Genomic DNA, 20,290 nt, shown 5'->3' with positions numbered 1-20,290 from the left:
ATCTTGAAATTATATATTTTAAAAAATTATTTGCTCGCTGAACTGGAGTTCTAATATTATTTCTTGCAGGATTATTTTCAAATGTAACATCCAAAATATCTGGTTGAACCTTTTTCTTATAAATATGTTACTAAAAAACGCGATCCTACTATTGTCGTGTACAAAAAGTCTCATCAAATAATTTCACTTCAATATTGCAGATGTAGCAAGTTTTAAGCACAGATAAAAATTGCTAATATTAAGCGTAATCACATTAAATGTCTCCGCAGCGGAGCCAATGGAGCACTAAATGTTAAAATTTATAATGGTGTAACTCATTTTTTGGAATGGCAACATTTCTGGAAACGGTTCTATTAATCCTTTCGCTACGGGTGGGTTCTTCGCCGCGGTACTTTCGCTGAACGGAGCGCCACGACATCACTGCACGCCACTATAGATAGATAGTAGGTTTTTATTGGCCAAAAATTTCATATACAGCGATGTTACAATTGCACGCCACTATAGTGGCCCGTAGTACCTCAGTGGCATCTTATGGAAGGTCACTATAGTGGCCCGTAGTAGCGAAAGGGTTAAGATGCCTACACTGCACTGCTATAGTCTACAAGGTAGATATGTTACAAGGTGCTTCTCGTTTCATTTGAACGTAGCATTTGTAATTCATGAAAGCAAAGCAAAGTTGGTCGAAAAGTGACTTACACCATTATAGCTTTTCAATGAATTTGGTATCAATTGGCATGGCATCTTTACCATCTTTAACATATGCAAATTTACTACAAATAGAAACAGATAGTAGAAAGAAAAAGAATAGAAGCCCTTTTTTATTCTTGGCGCGTTGTCGCCATTCTTCTTTCTTACGGATGTTCACACTCCATTTATTATAGATCTCAATGAGAACTACTTTTACTATCACTAATAGGCTCGATATTATATGTAGGATCACTAAAATCTTTTCCTTTTCGTGTGACTTTAACAATAAGCTTATCCAATCATACTTGCTTTTGTCTCGTTCTGAGGATTTCATAAAAATCTTGTATTGTTGTTAAACAAATTCGTCGTTCGCTATTGAATTGAAATTTATAAGAGACTTTTACTCGTCTTACGAAACATTCGCAGATCAAGTTACTCTTGAATCAAGATTTTCCTGCATATGAATATACGCACCGCTTATTAACATTGTAATGAAGTAAAACGAAGCTTGCAAGTTCTAAACTCTCATGTGACAACGCTCCGTAATTACTAGCGCGGCAGAAGTCATGGTACATGCAATTTGCTGAAGTTTTAGTTGATTTATGTAGCGAAGTATCGTTAGGCGTAGGGTGCGGAGGTCGCACAAACCCCTCCAGTCTACCATCCCTTCCGGTGCCGGCTTCCTTCCTATATAAACTGTTCGTAGTTGCGCTGTGGTCACAGTCATCGCAGTTTGGATCGCGTGTCGCGAGAACAGTGGAACCCCTTGTTTGTCCTGTTCAGCCGGGAGTCGATACTTCGGAATTCGGTCGAACGGGAAATTTGACATAAGAGATTGTCGCGAGAAATACCGAAGCAATTCAAATTAACCATTGAGAAACGTGATAATATCTCGGAATAAAATCAATAAAAAATAAACATCACTAGTAGTTTGATGATTCATGTTTTATAAAGAGATAATTGTACATAAAAATTTTTTATGTATCGGTAATTTAACAAATTAATAAACGATTACTAATTGAGCAATGCCAGCTATATGGTCGTCATCGGAGAGACCGATATCTGTGCGAACTGTATGGGTAGACGGAATTCGACACGCAATTTTGTCGCCCGATGATCCCTTAATCAATCGGAAATCGCATCGATTTCATTCTCGTATGTCGAGAAATAAAAGTTACACGTCAGAGTATCAACAGTCGGAGTCGAGACTGGATCGACTGAACAGCTGTTTCACGAACTTGCAAATGGTAGTTAACAATAAAGAAAGTAGAACCTCTTCTCAGGTCTACCGTAGATTATCCGCGCAACCCTGTCCCAGAATGTCGAAGAGCGCGTCTGATATCAATACTTTCGAGTCTTTTATGATGGATAGAAAAATTGAAAGAAACCATCACTGTCGCAGAACAGTGAAGGGTTCGGATGTTCTCGTTGATAAACGAGTTCTTAAAAACGACACTCTTGAAAGGAGAACATCAGAATCAGATTTTAAATGCAGACAGACAGAAGGGATACCGGATACGTTTTGGAATCCACTATTTGAAAGAGTTCTTCAGTGGCTGGATTTATCCGGGAGAGCGCAAAGTTCTGATTTCGAGGACGACTTTGCAAGAAGATCGCTGCGCGATGAGCAACAAAAGTCTAGCTCTGCTAAGAACAGACTTCCTCGTTTAAAACATGATTCTTTTGAAGAAAGAGATTGGTTGATAAGACAAAATTATAAATTATGCAAAGAACGTAGTTGTGATCTTAAGACGGAAGAGAATAAAATGTGTCAAGATCGATTACCGAAGATAAAGAATGTGAAAGAACAGTCTCAAGAACGAAATGAAACGTCGGTAGAGACTTTGCCCAGTACATTAAACGATACAAAAGCATTTTTAAAATTAAATGAAGGAAAATTAAAAGATGAAGTTAGAGAAAGAGCACCAATGACGATGTGGTCTTCCCCTGGGCGATTAAAATTACACATAGTGATACCGAATGTTGTTTGCAAAGAACACCAGATATCGAAAGATTGATAAAAAAGTTCGAAACAATACGTTATTTAAATATTATTGCATGCATCATAACTCTTCAGTATCTTAAAACCTTTTAACATCTTCATAATGTTTCTTGAATCACTGTTGAAAATCATTACTCACAGTACTGCTATTCTATTATTATAAGTGATATATTTAATGAAAGAAGATTATTATGAAAGAAATTATTATTAACTCCACTTAAAGGTAATTAACTAAATATTTATATTTATTGTACTGAAACACATTTCATATTTACGAATTTTTCTTCCACTAAAATTCTGCTTATTTCGATTCTTCTATAACTGAAATTAATTACTTCGTTATTTAGATCGCATGCATGAAAATCAATTTTTGAATGTTAATTAGCGCCGACATTAAAACTCGATTGCACGAGGAAGTACATTCTCTCATTTATATCGCGTTTCTCTATTCATTCACACGAGCGCCCATCGGTTTCATCCCCTGTTCACGGCTTTTCACTAAAGCTCAATGCGTCGCAATAAATCCCGTTTTATTGAGAGTCAATTCGATACCTATTATTTTGCGCGTGAACGAGCAATGGAGAATGGTACCGGCGCGAGACATCGCGACTGACGTATTTTACACGCTTTAGCACCGTCCGCGTATCCGTAAATTGAACAAAATACGTATTAGTTATAGCGAGGGTCACTCAGAAAGTCAAATATAATTAGAAGTTACGGGATATTGAAATTACCGTCAAACGATTTTTCGTGACAGGCCTACGGGACATTCAATAACGCATTATAACGTTTTACGTAGCGCGGCGTTATTTCCGGAGTAACATGTCTTAGACGTATGAGTTTTCGTTTACGCTTTGAAACTTGTATTGGAAGTAGTTCCGTTGGCTTTTTAGTAAATAGACGTTTCGCTATTCAGGACTTCAAGCTGATCGATTTATATGGGGTCTTTTTCGAACTTTTCGCAGTAGCAATACCTATTTGTAGAGAACGAACAGTTGTCCCTATCTTAAAATGTAACTTTCATAATGACGTTCACGTTATTAAAAGCTGCAGCAGTTCTAAATTGCCTTCGTTTCGCGAAATATTAGGAGTGACGTGATACACCGTCGGTCATAATGTAATACAACATGCAATAGAAATTTTAAGTTTAATTAAAAGAGATAAAGAGATCTTATTTCAATAATAATTAGCTTCAAAGGTATCTAATTTCCTAATTTACGAATCGGTTAATCTCTGTATGTTTGTACGTTTGTGATTAACGTAGGAGCGTTGATAAATATTTTACGTACATGGCATGGCTGAACTATGATAAACTTGTTCTACTTACTCATAAGCGCAGAGAGCACTACATATTTATCTATACATGCAGTGGGTCTATGATAGTGGCTGGCAGTTCGTCTTTTTAATTTTGACTACAACATCTACTTATATGAACAAGAAATTTTTATAAAAGTAATACAGTAAAGTTTTATTTGCCTGATTATGTCAGGTGATAAGAATTTACTTCCTTTCTATCACTGTTTTCTTTTTTTTATATTATTGATACTAGATTTCATGTAACTGAATTTGTTTTCGTCGGACTGAATATAAAACGAAATAACGACTTCATTTATGAATATTTTATTTATATATGATTTATTTCATTATCCTTCCAATTCTCAATATACATATGTATATGGCATAGTCAGTAAATCGAACATTGTGATGACATTAGTTCAGATAAATGGATATGGAATAAATTGCGAGCTCTGCTGTATTTCATTTGCATTGTTCGTTTAAAAATTCAACTTTTATTTAAATCGTTTGACGTTGCTATGTTCGCAACTGATTGAGAATTAACAAAATCACAGATTTTAAAGATTTTCAGCCTAAAACTTAAGTAAATCAAAAAATTTGTCCAACTTTTTTATGCGTCGACCGATTTTTATGAAACCTTGTACGTGCATATAACATTCTCAGATCTGCAAAAAGCATCTTTTACATTTTTATTAGAAAGCCAAATAAGAAACTTGAAAATTATACCATTTACTCTTTCCTTCGTAAATCTGATTTACAGCGAGTTTTTAAAATTTTTCATTACACATCGTACAGTAAATTAGATTCTCTAACACCTAAGAAAATTAATTTGTTACGCCAAATATTAAGAGAATCATTCAATTTTTAAATGTGCGAATATTTATGGGCGTCACTGTAAGTCTGTAAAAGATTCAATAGAAGTTAGATTGTTATCTAAATTCCTTCTTTTTCACAAATCTATTTCACGGATCGTTAACAGGATAGTATTTTCGTAGAAATCGTGATAATCGCGCCGATAGATCTGAGAATGTAGCTCAATTGAAACTTTTCGATGGAAATCCGTGAGCTATCTGGAGGATTTCGTGCCAAGTGGTAGTTATTATCGTACTTGGCACGCGGTAGAAACTCCTCTTGGCGCTAATCACTCGCGTCGACTGCCTCAAATTGTGGTGTAACATTCCGTACACCGAGGAGTTGTTCGGAATTATGCGAGATACGCGATTTTCGGGCAAACAGAAACAATGTGGATAACTAGTGGAAATAACGTAACCATAACTTTACTCGTTGCGAGATATACAACGGAGCGTGCCGTTTTAGAAGTAGCATCAGTATAAGCGACATGTTTCGTGTGCTAATGCTGGAATACTGATGAATACTTACACATTATTTCTGAGACTTGGTGCAAGAAGTGCCAGTGTCATCATTTTATAATAATAAGTTAAACCTGTTAAGTTTGTAAACGTTTGCATAGTCTACAAAAATGCTATTTATATGTATAGAAATAACTACATTATAATATAATGGCATTTTCATATTGCCAATATGAAAATTTGTTATAAAATAAATGAAGACAATATTTGTAGAGAATACAAATAAATAATCCACACTTTAATAAAATCGTGAAATACGTTAGAAAAGATATTTGCACCAGCAGAAATTCCTACGTTAGAAATTATTTAGATATGAATTTTAAAACATGGTTTTTAAGTTCTAACATCTCAGCTTCATAAATATTGACATTGATACTTTTTGCTCTAATTATAAGCTACAGATTTCAACATTTAACAAAAATGTTAAATAATCAGACTGGTAGTACATGATGCGGCATTCTATTTTTATTTGATTATTGCAAATTTTAGGAACAATTGGATACTCTGAAAAGTTTAGTAACGGATATTGACACTACAAGATTAAAGCAATTATTATCATGCGCGCACGCTTTCGTCACACAAGAAGCTGTAACTTTAGGTCTTCCAGATTTTCCTCTGGATAATCTATCATACGCAGCCGTTATAATGGTGAATACTTCATTTTTTTTTTCTAAAAATTTTCGTTCGTTTAATGAATTCTTTGTTAATTTGAGTGTAACCGCAGGATAAATGTCCATACCTGTCGGTGTTCGATATTTTTTACAGATGCTATCCGTATAAATTATTTTTGGGGAAAGAGGGCCAAAGCGCCGTCGAAAGTATACTAGACACTTTTAATGTTCCATACAGAATAGAGATAAACGACGTTACACTTTTAAAACGTGCGAAAGTAGATAAAAGACAGGAAGAACAAAGTTCACTGGCTGTTAGCATAACGCATGCTGACGGGGAAGTAGGGTTGAATGTGAGTAAAATAGCTATGTAGACTGCGAACTTTTATCCAAAATAATACTTGTATGATATTACTTTTAAAAAATGGAATCCGTATTGAGACGTTTTTACCCTTTAAACACAATTATGTATATTTATGAATGTATATCTTGCGTGCGTTCTTGATGTTTTCTCCACATCGCATTTCTCTATAAAAGTATAAAATTCGCAGTCTGACAATGACAAAGGAAATGAACAAATTGGAGAACCGTTTTCCAACAGTATATGTTATTACTAGGTTTCTTGCGGCACCAGGAACATAGATACAAGTGTAAATGAAAATAAATACGTAGAAACGAATTATCAAAATAATTTATTAACAAGTATGTTGGAGTCTCATATCGTTTCTGACTTTTGTCTAATTGGCCCAAAGGGTTGCGGAAAATCTATAACAATACACACGCTAGCTAATTTAATGGGATACGAAGTAGAACCTATAGTGCTGTATCAGGCAAGTGTTTCTACTTGTTTGTATTGATCTTTCAATGTAAATCAAAATTCATTTGAAACAGATCAAATATTTTCTTAGGATATGACCTCCAGAGATTTGATACAACAACGGAGCACGTTGTCCAATGGTGACACGGTTTGGAAAAATTCGCCGCTCGTTGACGCGGCTTTAGAAGGAAAATTAGCTATTCTGGACGGAATTAATAGAATCGATTCAAGTACTTTAACTATACTACATAGGTACATTCTTCTTAAAAATGTTCGACAATTGGAATCGGAATTAAATTCTGCGTTCATTTCTAGACTGGTTCACGATCGGGAGTTACAATTGCACGATGGAAAAAGGCTCATTAGAGCTGATCGTTACGACGAAATAAAAGAGAAATACAACAAAACCGACGAGGAATTATTAGAATCGGGTGTATTACGTATTCACCCATCGTTCAGGATCGTAGCTTTAGCGGAGTCACCCGTAATTAAAGCGTCCTCGAAGCAATGGTTGAATACAGAACTACTCAGTTTGTTCCTTTTCCACGAAATGAGGCCACTTACCAAATCGGAAGAAGCTCATATCATTCGATCAAAGGTGTTCACTTTTATTTTTACACCCTCTTCAAAGTTTTTTCAAATGCTAAGTGGGATCTTGTATTTTTAGTACGGGGAACTTTCCTCGGCGTTATTAAATATTTTAGAATTGGCGCATGTACTGCGATCCTCCAACGATCCGACCGTCCAATCCTTGGCCGGGTTTTTGAGTACAAGACAGCTCTTGAGGATAGCGGGAAGAATGAACAAATTTCAAACGGACGACGCTTATAGCGCAGTGCAACGTGCTTGCCTCGCTCGTTTCTTACCGGCGGTAGCGAAACAAGCGTTGGATGATTGTTGCAATCGCGTGGGTATCGTCCCAGCGAAAATGACAGTGAACAAGAACGTCAAATGTCAAGTAATAGGAAACACCGTACAAATTGGTAGCACGGTCATCGAGCGATACAACACAACGGCTTTAACAAAAGTGCCTGACATTCTATTCTACGACGTTCCGCAGCACGTAGCTTTGTTAGAAAACTTATTGCAGGACTTTAGCGTGGGACAGAATTTATTGCTGGTCGGGAACCAGGGTGTCGGTAAAAATAAAATCGTCGATCGATTGTTGCAACTTCTAAATAGACCGCGCGAATACATACAGCTTCATAGGGATACTACCGTCCAAACTTTGACCCTTCAGCCGATGGTTAGGGACGGAAAAGTTGTATACGAAGACTCACCGCTTGTGCAGGCCGTTAAATTGGGACACGTGCTTGTCGTTGATGAGGCGGACAAAGCCCCAACTCATGTTACTTGCATTTTGAAGGTATGCACACAATTGCTCTATTAATATTATTTCAAAATAGAATAACTTCTTTAATATTGAAGGCGTTTACTAAATACTGTGCAAAGAAAAGTAGTTTGGTCCAAAATTGAAAGTTATTCTATTTCGAAATACGTATGGATATTAATAGATGCGGATGGATGCAAATGGAACGGACAGTATTTCGTTGTCGGAAGTGTCTAACTTTTCTGATTCCAGACTTTAGTCGAATCTGGCGAAATGACATTATCGGACGGTAGACGCATAATATCCTCTCAAAATGTTGAAATGAAACCAAACATGATATCGCTTCATCCAGATTTTAGGATGATAGTATTAGCGAACAGACCTGGTTTTCCATTCTTAGGCCACGACTTCTTCGGAGCACTTGGTGACCTGTTCAGTACGCACGTCGTCGACAATCCGAGCATTGATAACGAAATTCAACTTTTGAAGGAATATGGTCCGAACGTTGATAAGCAAATAATATTCAAGTTGGTCAAAGCTTTCGGCGAACTGCGAAACATGGCTGATCAAGGTCTAGTTTCGTATCCGTATTCAACTCGAGAAGTCGTTAACATTGTTAAACATTTAGAGGTGAGTTTCTAAAACCTTAAGTTATGTAATGCTTCACGAAATTCCTTTCTTCCAGAAATTCCCTCAAGAACCGTTAGCTAATGTGGTGCGGAACGTGTTCGATTTTGATCGATATAGCGAAGAAACTTTTAATACATTAGTGTCTGTTTTACATAAACATGGAATTCCTCTTGACACTAGCCCCAACAGTATTGCATTAGCGAAACAGTAAGCAATTGAATATGAAAATAGCATTTTTCATGATTTGCTTATAAGAATTTTTATCTCAGAGAAATACAAATGTCTATTAATTTTTAATATGTATTTATATCTATAAATGAAACAAAATAAAATTTAGGAAGCATACAGTGCTTAACATACTTTCTTTCCTTTTCCTTTGCAGAATATCTTTACCCGGCAACAAAATTAGTGCTACGTGGAATTTTTCAAATAAACAAGAAGTACTGCACGTACAGGAAAAATATGTTAAGTTTAAGTCGCCGATGAATTTAAAACAAAAAATATTGCCTTTAGATCGCGTTGAAGCTAGATCAGCCTTGTTCACTGAAATGCAAAGTTACTGGACGATACCAATTGGTAATGTTGGAATAATCGCAGGCTTGTCAGTTATTAAAGGTACGAAAGGCGACGGAACAGATGATAAAATAAATATTCTTACTATGAATCCATTGAAAATCTTTAGTATGAATCAGGAGTCAGATACGATTCAAGAAACGTTTCTACCGAATTTAGTAAACTATGAACCGGGATATAAACCTCGGTTTACAATGGCGATTGCCAAAGATAAAAATATTTTAGTACACGAAGAAACAGTAAGTGGTTTCTGCATCAAGTAATAAGTAAATAAATATTCCTTCACTCGAAGTTATTTTAAAAACCGTCTACTTTTCAGAATAACATTCTATTATTAGTGAACGTAAATGAAAGATCTGTTCGAAAGTTAGAACTGTTATCCTTCTTCAATATGGCATCGGACAAAATATCAAACGCTTTCAGAAATAGCAACCCTCGCTGGAGGATGAAAACTGATTTGATAGAATCACATAATCAAATCGTTTTCTATACTTGTAATTCCAACAAGATGGAAGTAACTGACTTAAGTTCTATGTGTTCTTACACACTTAATTTACCGTTTGATGTAGAATCGATTTTAATTCCGTCAGAGAAGAAATGGTTGATCCAAGATACAAAAAAGAACAAATATGTTCTTAAAAAATCAAATGATTCTGTCCCTTGCCCAAATGTCTTACAACAAGTAGAGGAATCTAGTAACAATGATTTCAAAATTGGTTCATTTTTCACTTGTGCTAACAGTAATCTGAACAGTAATGTACTTAGTGCAGCACTGAAGCAAAAAATAGATGCGCCGAACAGATTACTAGTGACTAGCAACACGTACGCAAGCATTGTGGTTGGATTTCCTGACTTAGATAGTTTCAACGAGATTCATTCCTGGCCGAGGTCACATCGTAACGAAAGCTTCTCGCCTCCGATCGTTATGGAGAATGGTCAAATCGTTCGAACATTATTACCTCACGAAGTTCCCGACGAAGTTCTTCCTAAGACTGGAAGATATGTTGGAATCGCTGGTTATTTGGAAGTTGTTGACACCGTAAATCATAAATTGCGCTACATACCCATACCAGAGCAAGTGTCCATGGCTAATTAGTAATTACAATAATTTAATTAACGTATTCTTTAATTTTATTTATATTTATGTTTTCAGGCCGGTCAGTGTGTCGCATGTTACACAATTTTTGTACCCGAATAGATATCCCTTGTACGTTGCGTCGAAATCAAACCAGGATTTTGTAACAGTGGATGCAGGTGGTTGTGTACGACTCTGGGAGACGTCGTTAGCGAATATCGAAAAGTCTCTTGGCGCATGGCGAAGAATGGTGGGGAGCGATAATGAAAATTTACAAATTACTAAAGAAAGGTATTCCGGATTGGATGTCAGTGGTCCCAAACATGGTAAAATCGATGAAAAGAACGAACCGCACGTTGGAGGTAATACGTGGGCTGGAGGAACCGGAGGTGTGTACGATCCTTACAGCGATACATAGAATGTGTACACAAGTATGCACCGGGGTTTAGACGCGTGATGAAAATTTTAGGAAGAGACACAGCCGGTCTCGGTGGGAAGGGAGGACCTTATCGCTTGGATGCCGGTCACACGGTGCATCAACTTAGTGATGAAGAGAAGAATGCGGTACCGGAACATATAAAAAAGGCAGCAAGAGAGATGGGTCTTAAAGCATTTCAGCAACGTTTAAAAGAGATTAATATGAGCGAATATGATCATAAGCTTTATTTCCAGTTCAGCAACGCTGTTCAGCTGCAAGTTAAGGCCTTAAGAAATATAATAGGTAAACATTTAATCATTAATGTTGCACTCTTACAATTATACGAAAATTAAAAATTATTTTTTACAGACAGTTTACAGTCCAAAAGTAAAGAACGTCAGTGGTGCAGGCACCAAACTTCTGGGGAGTTGGATGATACGAAATTAATTGAAGGATTAACAGGCGAAAGAACGATTTATCGAAGAAGGACGGAAAAAGAACCCGAGTTCGGTACACCACCCTCAAAACCGAAACGTTTAAAATTAGTGGTGGATGTTTCCGGTAGCATGTATAGATTTAATGGTCACGATGGTCGCCTTGATCGAGAAATGGAAGCCTGCGTTATGGTAATGGAAGCGTTTAGTGGATACGAAGGAAAATTTCAGTACGATATCGTTGGTCATTCCGGCGACGACTATAACATAGTTTTCGTAAAGCACACTCAACCGCCGGCAGATAATAAACGTAGATTGGAAATAATAAAGGTAACAGAAGGAAATGCTTCGATTAAAGTTAAGTCGTGGCATTAAGAACAAATTCGTTTCAGACGATGCACGCGCATTCGCAATTTTGCGAGTCCGGTGATAATACCTTGCAGGCGACTCAACATGCGATCGTAAACTTAGCGAAAGAAGATGCCGACGAGCGTATCGTCGTCGTACTCTCGGATGCCAATTTTGATCGTTACGGTATTCGGCCGGAACAATTTGCGAAAATTCTTACTGCGAATCCAGACGTTAATGCGTTTGCTATATTCATTGGGTCACTAGGCGATCAAGCTACCAAGTAAGTTCAAAATTTTTAAACGTTTTTCAAATTCAATGGTTCTGCGAATGTGCAGAACACGATATTTATGTACATTTAATTTTAAGCTTGACCAAAAGAATAACGGCAGGACGTGCATTCGTCTGTATGGATCTTAAGGACATACCGAGAATACTACAACAAATATTTTCTGCTTCTTTGTTAAGTACTACAAGATGAAGTCAGTGTACATATCGTAAATGTAAATTAACTTTGTATTATTATAAAAATATTTGTAAAGAACTTAATCAAGGAACATGGAAACTTTTTTATATAGATTTATCATAAAGATTTTATATAATTAATCAAAGTTTATATATACATATATATATGTATGATTATATTTTAAATTCAGCTGTAATGTTTTAACAGACAATAAAATAATTGGATAGCATCGAAATTAATCGAAATCGGCAGTATATGAGCTTAATTAAAATTTATGTAACATATTGTTAAATATAAATAATGTAAAAAAACAAGTCTCTCCTTCATTACTATGATGAACATACCTTTCCGTTGTTACGTCAAAATAAATGAAACATCCCCTTGTAAAATAACACGTGATATCGAGTAGTCTGCGAAGTTGGCTATGAACATCCCCATAGCGACCGAATCAAATTACGTTACGAAAGAAAAGAAACACGGAAATTATACGCTGCATCCGTTTTCGTTAAGCAATCGCTAGCAATCGCGTTATCAGTGCTGTAGAGATACATACCGTTAAGGAACTAAGAAGTTCTTGTCCAAAACGTCCATCTTTCCAACTTTTATTATATTATAAATCACTATTAAACTTTGAAACCTTATAAAACGATCAAAAACGTGCGTTTCCCGAATTCGAACCGTTAACGTCGACAGCTGTCAACAGTTGCTCGAAAAGCTCAGGACAACCGGGACGAGCCGAGGTTGGCCGACGAACGTCGAGTCTAATCGAGAGCGTCGAGTGGTGTGGGGTGTGCATCCGTTAGTCGCACGCCGGTCGTTGAATGGAGCGGGTGTGGAGACGCGTACAAGGTGCCGGGCGTCGCGGTGCCGCAGCTCGCTGTGGCTGCCCTGTACAGCCGTGTCAGCTGCACGTGGATCAACGCGCGAAACGCGGTGGCGGACGAAAATCTCGCGGCGGGCCACAGACGATCGTGTGTGGTTGTCAGGTGCAGCCATGCCCAGTGCATCCGGTACTGATTAGGGTTCGTCGTACCCGACCCGCGGTTCCCAACTGTGACTGTCCACCGGAATCCCAGCCGTGCCCGCACGCACCGCGTACGTCGGCTGTGCGAAGGATTCGAAGGTTAGTGAACGATCTTCTATCATCCCCTCGTATCTCGTCGACGTCCTTCGTTTTTTTCTCGTTTGCTCGGTCTGTTGCTCTTTTCGAGGCAGCGTACGCACTCCACTGTGAGTTAAAGGGGTGGAAGGCACGAAGGTCAAAGTAACAGCGTGTTGATCGCAGAAGCCGTAAGCGAAGCTCGAAACGATGTTACAGTATAGTTAATCTGACGTCCTTACTTAAAGTGAAAGGTAATGCGTGTACTTAACGACGGTGAGCGAGGGGATTACGTTTTGCAGTACTTAGAGCAGAAACAGTTTGACAGGTACGACTTGGAGAGTCCAAACACATTCGCGTGATTTTGTTGTGTCAGGTAAGACGGAAAGGTTATTGACTCATCGAACAGAGTAACGATGGAGGTTGAGAAATAAATCGAACTACGTTGCATTATAGCATCATATTCTACAGGTAGTTAACCGGGAAACTGCTTGGTTTCTATCTCGTTTTTCTTTATCTGGTCAAAGGGACGATTGAGAGTTGAGAGATGTTATAACAGACAGCTATTTTGCTAGAATCTTTCTTTTATGGGCAAATCGTTTCGGTTATGAAATGATGCAAGTATATATACCTTCCAAATCTTGAAAATAAATAAAACAAGTTGATTATATTATTTTAATCAGTTTTCAACAAAAAGATTGTATTAAATTTTTACATCTCTGTAGAATGCTGTTTTTACAATACTCACTTGGCACTAGTTCTCACGTATACTATTTATTACAACCTAAGGAAAAATTGGAAACAAAGAACTAATTGTTATTTTACTATGTTTCATTATATAAGTTGTCATGTTGCTTCAGAGGGTCATTCAAAAATATTCCATTATGCTGCTTTGGTACTTTATAATAGTCTCTCTGATAACAAAAGATTGTCGGCTATTAGACAAGTTTTCCCCATTTCGTGTTTTAATTTGTTTAATTTGTTATCATTTTTCATCTTTATGCTTGCTTGCGTATACATTGTATAACACGAACCATTTTCTATTTCCCAAAATTTTACTTTTTTCGTGGACAAATAAAAAAGGTCGACTAACACTATTGTAAGAAAGGGCAATTAAAGATTAAATGCAAAGATCGAATAGAGCTAGATTCGAATACCTGAAAACAACGACGAGGGAAAGGTCGTCGCAAACGCATGTTGAAACAACTCGGAAAAGAATGATTAATCAATCCTGCAATTTCGCGTGATTTTGTTGTGTCAGGTAAGACGGAAAGGTTATTGACTCATCGAACAGAGTAACGATGGAGGTTGAGAAATAAATCGAACTACGTTGCATTATAGCATCATATTCTACAGGTAGTTAACCGGGAAACTGCTTGGTTTCTATCTCGTTTTTCTTTATCTGGTCAAAGGGACGATTGAGAGTTGAGAGATGTTATAACAGACAGCTATTTTGCTAGAATCTTTCTTTTATGGGCAAATCGTTTCGGTTATGAAATGATGCAAGTATATATACCTTCCAAATCTTGAAAATAAATAAAACAAGTTGATTATATTATTTTAATCAGTTTTCAACAAAAAGATTGTATTAAATTTTTACATCTCTGTAGAATGCTGTTTTTACAATACTCACTTGGCACTAGTTCTCACGTATACTATTTATTACAACCTAAGGAAAAATTGGAAAGAAAGAACTAATTGTTATTTTACTATGTTTCATTATATAAGTTGTCATGTTCCTTCAGAGGGTCATTCAAAAATATTCCATTATGCTGCTTTGGTACTTTATAATAGTCTCTCTGATAACAAAAGATTGTCGGCTATTAGACAAGTTTTCCCCATTTCGTGTTTTAATTTGTTGTTATCATTTTTCATCTTTATGCTTGCTTGCGTATACATTGTATAACACGAACCATTTTCTATTTCCCAAAATTTTACTTTTTTCGTGGACAAATAAAAAAGGTCGACTAACACTATTGTAAGAAAGGGCAATTAAAGATTAAATGCAAAGATCGAATAGAGCTAGATTCGAATACCTGAAAACAACGACGAGGGAAAGGTCGTCGCAAACGCATGTTGAAACAACTCGGAAAAGAATGATTAATCAATCCTGCAAAATGGTCAAGTCTCAGGCTCAAGAGGTAGGCTTCGAGGACGATAGCCTAACTTATGACACTCTCAAGTGTTCTGCACGTTGTAGCTCGTACGTTATTTTACAAGCGTTTCTTCAGTTTGTTTTATTGTCTTACAAACAATATTTTCATCTGAGTGATTTATCTCTATGACAAAAAATTGTGTCGATTGGAAACTGGGAGGAGAAGTCGTGAACTCAGCCTCGATCGTGTCTACTAAAAGTAGAACGGAAATGAACAGAAACTGACAGCAACGTATTTTTGATTACGGGAAAAGCCAGTAGCATTTGTTGAGACTTATCTAGGTTAGCATGAGGCGAATTAGATGCGACTGATAGTGACAGAAGGTATTGAAATCCAATAAGATTCAATAGAATATAATACGTCTTGATAAAATGTGATTGTACCGGTGGAGGAGTGACCCAAAGCAGCAAAGCTCGAGGAAAAATAAGGATCGGCTTGAATTCAAAAGAACTCGCCGGGTATCGGATTATATTATGTTAGAGCAGTTCGATGTTATGTATAGCTGATAGCTTAATGTACGACTCAGCTGTGAATGTTCGAATAGATCTCATAAATTATCGGTGTATAGGTCACGATGTCAATGGCATTCGCCTCATGGAACCTGACTCGGAGCATAGGCCATCCAATTCAATGGTTGCAAGGAAGTTCCGATTTTAGTGAAATAAGTTTTCCGGGTCATTATATATATGTAAAAGAGGAAGAGAGAGAAATGCTCCAATTATTATTTTACGACTATGGATATTTTATTATTTTGAACAAACTTTCGTTTGATTATACGTTTCAAATATAACAAAAAGCTATCGACATATGATACGCAGGATGAAAGAGGGCGTTTGTGTAAAACAATTGAGCTAGACGTGAAGACCTTCTAGTTGGCCTTGTTGATCGTCTAATGTCTAATGTCGAATCTGTAATTGATAATTAATTGTCTGATTTTGGTGATCGGATTGTGCATTAAGTTTGTTCCGTGGAAAACTTCGAAGTGTTCTTTTACTTCCTCATGTAACAGTTAATTAAAAAAAAGTTCAAATTCAATTAGCATTTATTTAAAGACTAATTTCAAAATCTTTTAGGAGTATTTGTCAATTACTTGGGTGATAACGAATTTTTCTCCAAAGATTATATTTAAAAAAGTAATAAATGCGCATCACTGATTTTACTCATCGATCAGTCAACAACACACACGTCCTATTTTTTATAGATGCGACTGTCCGGAGCGGCCCTGTCGACATTTCGCTCTCAGTGGTGGCACACGACATCGAGTGCTGGTGCAAGCGTCTTCACCCACTTTCTCCCAGGCGAGCCAGTCGAATCAACAACAACAGCAGCAGCAGCAGCCGTGCGAGTGCGTCGACAGAGCAAACTGCACTCACACAGGGGGTGGCGAGTGCGAGTGCGGGGAAGAAGTGAAACCGTGTTCGCACACGGCCAGGCAACGCCGGTCGCGTCGCGCGTGCGATTGCAGCGGGAGCGGGTCGCAACCGTGCACGCATAAGCCACAGCACGAGGGCAGGATAAAGCGTGTTAAGTGCCGCGTGAGGCGCGCCGGTTGCGCTATGGCCAGGTGCACCGCAGAACTCGCGATGCTGCACCTGCACTGGGGTCTCGCCACCGAATGTGCGCCCTGCAGACCGCGCGCACTCACGCGACGGCTCTGCAGGAGGCAGCAAAGCGACAACGAGCTCTACAGAAGCAACAGCTTCAAGTTCGAGCGATTCGAAAGGAGCAAGGACGAGTGCACCACACCGCTGCGGAAACAGGTGAGTACATCTTATGCTTTTCCTCTTCAATGAATTTCTGCTCTCCCAACTTCCCTGAATACGGGGTTATTGCTCGTTCGTTGCTCGGAACTTGAACTATATTGGCTACACCTACATTGACTTCTTCGAGCTTGTCATGTTAACACTTAACAGCCCACAAACTGTCGTACAGTTAACAATTAGACTAACTACAGACAAGACAATTAACTATTATAAGAGCAATTCACAATGAAAATACTTTACATATTAAGTTGACCTTTTTACATGCTATTCACTTGCTCTTATATGGTAGCTGAAAGTTGGTTTTATCAAACATCAATGCGACAGTTGTCTAATGATTATTTTTGTAAGGTATCGTATATTAATCCTGATTTTCTGATAACTCAAAATACATCATATGTAATTAGTTTGACACGCTGTTAATTAAAACTAAACAGTAGAAGGTTTTTTGAAAGTATGTTTTTGTAATAAAATTCTCTTGATAAGAACAATATTTTTATTAAAATGCAGACAGAATGAGTCGCGTGTAGCTACGAAGGTTTCTATTTCTATTTTCTTAGAATGCGCTCAAATATCTGTAAAATGGAATTTTTATTAGTTTTAAATGGCTACTCTGGTTTGATGAATTTTTTACCCTGAGGGAATGGTGTTGATTCACACTAATTGTTCTGGCGCTTTATTCTTCTGAAGGGAAATGCTTTCTTGCATTTGTAATGAGCGTAATGGTCGGAGGTTTTTGCTTTAGTCTGTCAGACAGTATACTGTTGTGAAAAACCTATGTATTGCAAAGTCGCAACAGATAATTACGTCCATACATGCATAATTATTCACTCAGTTAAAAACAGCCGTACTGTACATAACATGTTTAATTACGCGTATGTTTGTAATTAACCATGTGTATATATACGTTGTTTAATTACTTAATTGATCGTTAATTAAACTGTTAATTGATAATATCAATCAATGCGTCATAGCATACGAGCCTTTCTTTCGATGTTTGAATACCTATTATTCGTGTTTATATTTACATGTAAATATTTATATTTATTCGAGAAAGGAGATGAGTCCACAAATATTGCATATTACGATGTATCAAGATTTGTAAAACGAAGTTAACTTTGTTCAACGAAGTGCTTATACTAAGTGAAGAATGAAAATGCGCGTGGGAGTTGTGCAAAAGTCAGTAAATAAAGCGACGAGTTCTACTTAAGGAACAACTTGGAACGCACTGAAATTAGGGTTGGGTATGGTATCCCACTTAGCGTGTAGACGAGTCCTTTAAGGTGTAGGTATGTTTCATTCGACAATAACAGTACACCGGTCTTTTATGTGGACGTTGCATAGGGTTGTTCAGGAAAATCCTCTCAGGAATACGAGAATGTATCACTGAAAAAGTAATTTATAGTAAACTTTTCCAGGATGAACTATTTCATAGTTTCTGTTTTTCTATACACAAATTTTGTTAAAAACATTGGCCATATTAAAACGGACAACAGTATAATTGAATCCTTTGAGAGAATGTTTGTCAATTGTTTCAGTGTTTCCTGCTTTCGACTTTATTGTTCGTTTCGATTGAATGCACAAAAAATATCAAAATTCAGGGAAAGGACGAACACTACAAGCTTTTTTAGAATACATAAAACATATTTGACATGTTACAACAGCGGGAATAATAGGACAGACAATATGAGTGTGTAATATTCATCGCTTGTTATATCCATTTCTTTAATTTGAATGAGATGCTGTTATTTGGTGGAAAAAGTCAAAACCAACTTTAGTCAATGCATTTCTACTTCCGCTTACGACATCCTCAGCAGCATCGTAGTTACATCGGAGCACCGAAACGAATAAGAATTTTTTTATTCCATTGTTCCGTAAAATTGGATTTTTGCGTGATGGAAATTCCGCGTTCGAAGATTTACAAGAGTGGTCGGATGAATGTATCGTGTATTAAAGGAACAATTTTGCTTTTATTGCACAAAACGTGCCTCGAGGCAGGCACGGTGAAGATTGCACCTGCGATGGCGTATCGGATAAGACGCTTCCAGGGATTCATCCCTGAAAAGGGAATTTAAATTGGAGCAAGATGGAGTTACATCAAGTTCGTGAATACGAAACAGTCGAAGCATGAGACTTTTGTGATACCCGCCCACCGCACTGGCCGAGGTTTCTTAAATAGATTTCACGCCGGGCTGATACCAAGACGCCGAAATTTCCTGCAAGCCGCGGATGGCGGAATGCATTAAACGGCAACATGTGTGGAATATTTTCGATATTAATTTCCAAATTACGTTCAGCACGTGCGCGTATTAAATTTTTGTCAAATGGCTTTTTTTTTTAAAGAAAATAATGATAAGCCAGTAAATACCGTACATGATATTTAAAAACGCTGAACACAATCAATATAACAAGTTTAGACTAGTGTTTTCAAATATACTTGATTCTGCTAATGATTCTACAAATACATATAAATTGAATTATTAAATGCAGACTTATATTTATGTATGTATTCCGCTGCATCACAATTACGTGGGCACTTGCTATTTTTTTTAAATTTGGGATAGGATAGGAATAATTATTATTGTTAAATAATATTTATTGGTTTATTCTATTACTTACATGTATTAAATATTAGTAGTAACTTGTCAGCGGCAGCTTATTTTTAAGAGTTGTCAAGGACAGTTAACCCGGGATTCCTCGTTTTTTTTAAATAGCTTTACGATAGGGACCCAGCTTGCATGGGCCTTAAGAGGCTTTGCAAGGGTAGCGTCCAAATGACGGGTGGCCCGAAGCCACGCGGCCATCGAGTGCCATAAAATACGCTGGTCATGAGGAAACGTGAAAACAGTTAGGGAAGGTAAAACAGCTAGACGCGGCCTAGCACTAACAAACAAAGATATTGTTCCTAAGGATCTGGCCACGGAGTGCAAGGGTGCCTTCTGGTAAGAGGACTATGAGGAACAGCATGGCACTTACCGCAGATTTTCGGGTCGGGTAACATCTAAAACCTAACAAACTCTAGTACTACACCGAATGAATTTAATTATCATTTATTTAATACTAAATTGATCATGAGTTATCTAAGTTCAGTGTAGCCTGTTTATTGATTATTTATATGAATTTTTGAAAATTAAGTGAAATCCTATTGATTCTGAAATAATAAAGAAAATTAATAGCCGGAGTGCCTCATTCTGTATAATTTATTATTGTCACTAAGA

The 20,290-nt window shown here is 37.2% G+C and overlaps 3 protein-coding genes across 4 annotated transcripts in view; 2 read left to right on the top strand and 1 right to left on the bottom strand.

Moving 5' to 3' along the window:
* c12.2 (von Willebrand factor A domain-containing protein c12.2) overlaps positions 1-12,188 on the top strand; it is a 14,958-nt gene extending 2,770 nt beyond the window's left edge. The window contains exons 5-19 of one of the 2 annotated variants that reach the window (XM_018033057.2): positions 5,845-6,003; positions 6,080-6,319; positions 6,584-6,796; positions 6,875-7,035; positions 7,099-7,381; positions 7,451-8,149; positions 8,366-8,743; positions 8,799-8,950; positions 9,126-9,555; positions 9,636-10,390; positions 10,470-10,780; positions 10,861-11,112; positions 11,179-11,573; positions 11,636-11,874; positions 11,961-12,188. In XM_018033057.2, coding sequence (XP_017888546.1) covers positions 5,845-6,003; positions 6,080-6,319; positions 6,584-6,796; positions 6,875-7,035; positions 7,099-7,381; positions 7,451-8,149; positions 8,366-8,743; positions 8,799-8,950; positions 9,126-9,555; positions 9,636-10,390; positions 10,470-10,780; positions 10,861-11,112; positions 11,179-11,573; positions 11,636-11,874; positions 11,961-12,072 — 4,779 coding nt within the window. In that variant the 3' untranslated portion in view covers positions 12,073-12,188. The remainder of the gene's footprint in view (positions 1-5,844; positions 6,004-6,079; positions 6,320-6,583; positions 6,797-6,874; positions 7,036-7,098; positions 7,382-7,450; positions 8,150-8,365; positions 8,744-8,798; positions 8,951-9,125; positions 9,556-9,635; positions 10,391-10,469; positions 10,781-10,860; positions 11,113-11,178; positions 11,574-11,635; positions 11,875-11,960) is intronic. The other variant, XM_026817738.1, reaches the window with a different exon arrangement.
* LOC108630005 (THAP domain-containing protein 2-like) overlaps positions 1-12,693 on the bottom strand; it is a 17,418-nt gene extending 4,725 nt beyond the window's left edge. Inside the window, exon 1 of the mRNA XM_018033048.2 lies at positions 12,611-12,693. The gene's annotated coding sequence lies outside the window, so the exon portion shown is untranslated. The remainder of the gene's footprint in view (positions 1-12,610) is intronic.
* Positions 12,694-12,867: 174 nt separating this feature from the next.
* The window catches only part of LOC108629997 (uncharacterized), a 14,724-nt gene continuing 7,301 nt past the window's right edge, over positions 12,868-20,290 (top strand). Inside the window, exons 1-2 of the mRNA XM_026817750.1 lie at positions 12,868-13,180; positions 16,514-17,072. Coding sequence (XP_026673551.1) covers positions 12,879-13,180; positions 16,514-17,072 — 861 coding nt within the window. The 5' untranslated portion in view covers positions 12,868-12,878. The remainder of the gene's footprint in view (positions 13,181-16,513; positions 17,073-20,290) is intronic.

This window comes from Ceratina calcarata, unplaced genomic scaffold (genome assembly GCF_001652005.2).
Source record: "Ceratina calcarata isolate Rehan_Ccalc_2016 unplaced genomic scaffold, ASM165200v1 scaffold61, whole genome shotgun sequence".
In the NCBI taxonomy this organism is placed as follows: Eukaryota; Metazoa; Arthropoda; class Insecta; order Hymenoptera; family Apidae; genus Ceratina; species Ceratina calcarata.
The sequence above is the reverse complement of the archived record's forward strand: the minus strand, read 5'-3'. Positions and strand labels throughout refer to the sequence as shown.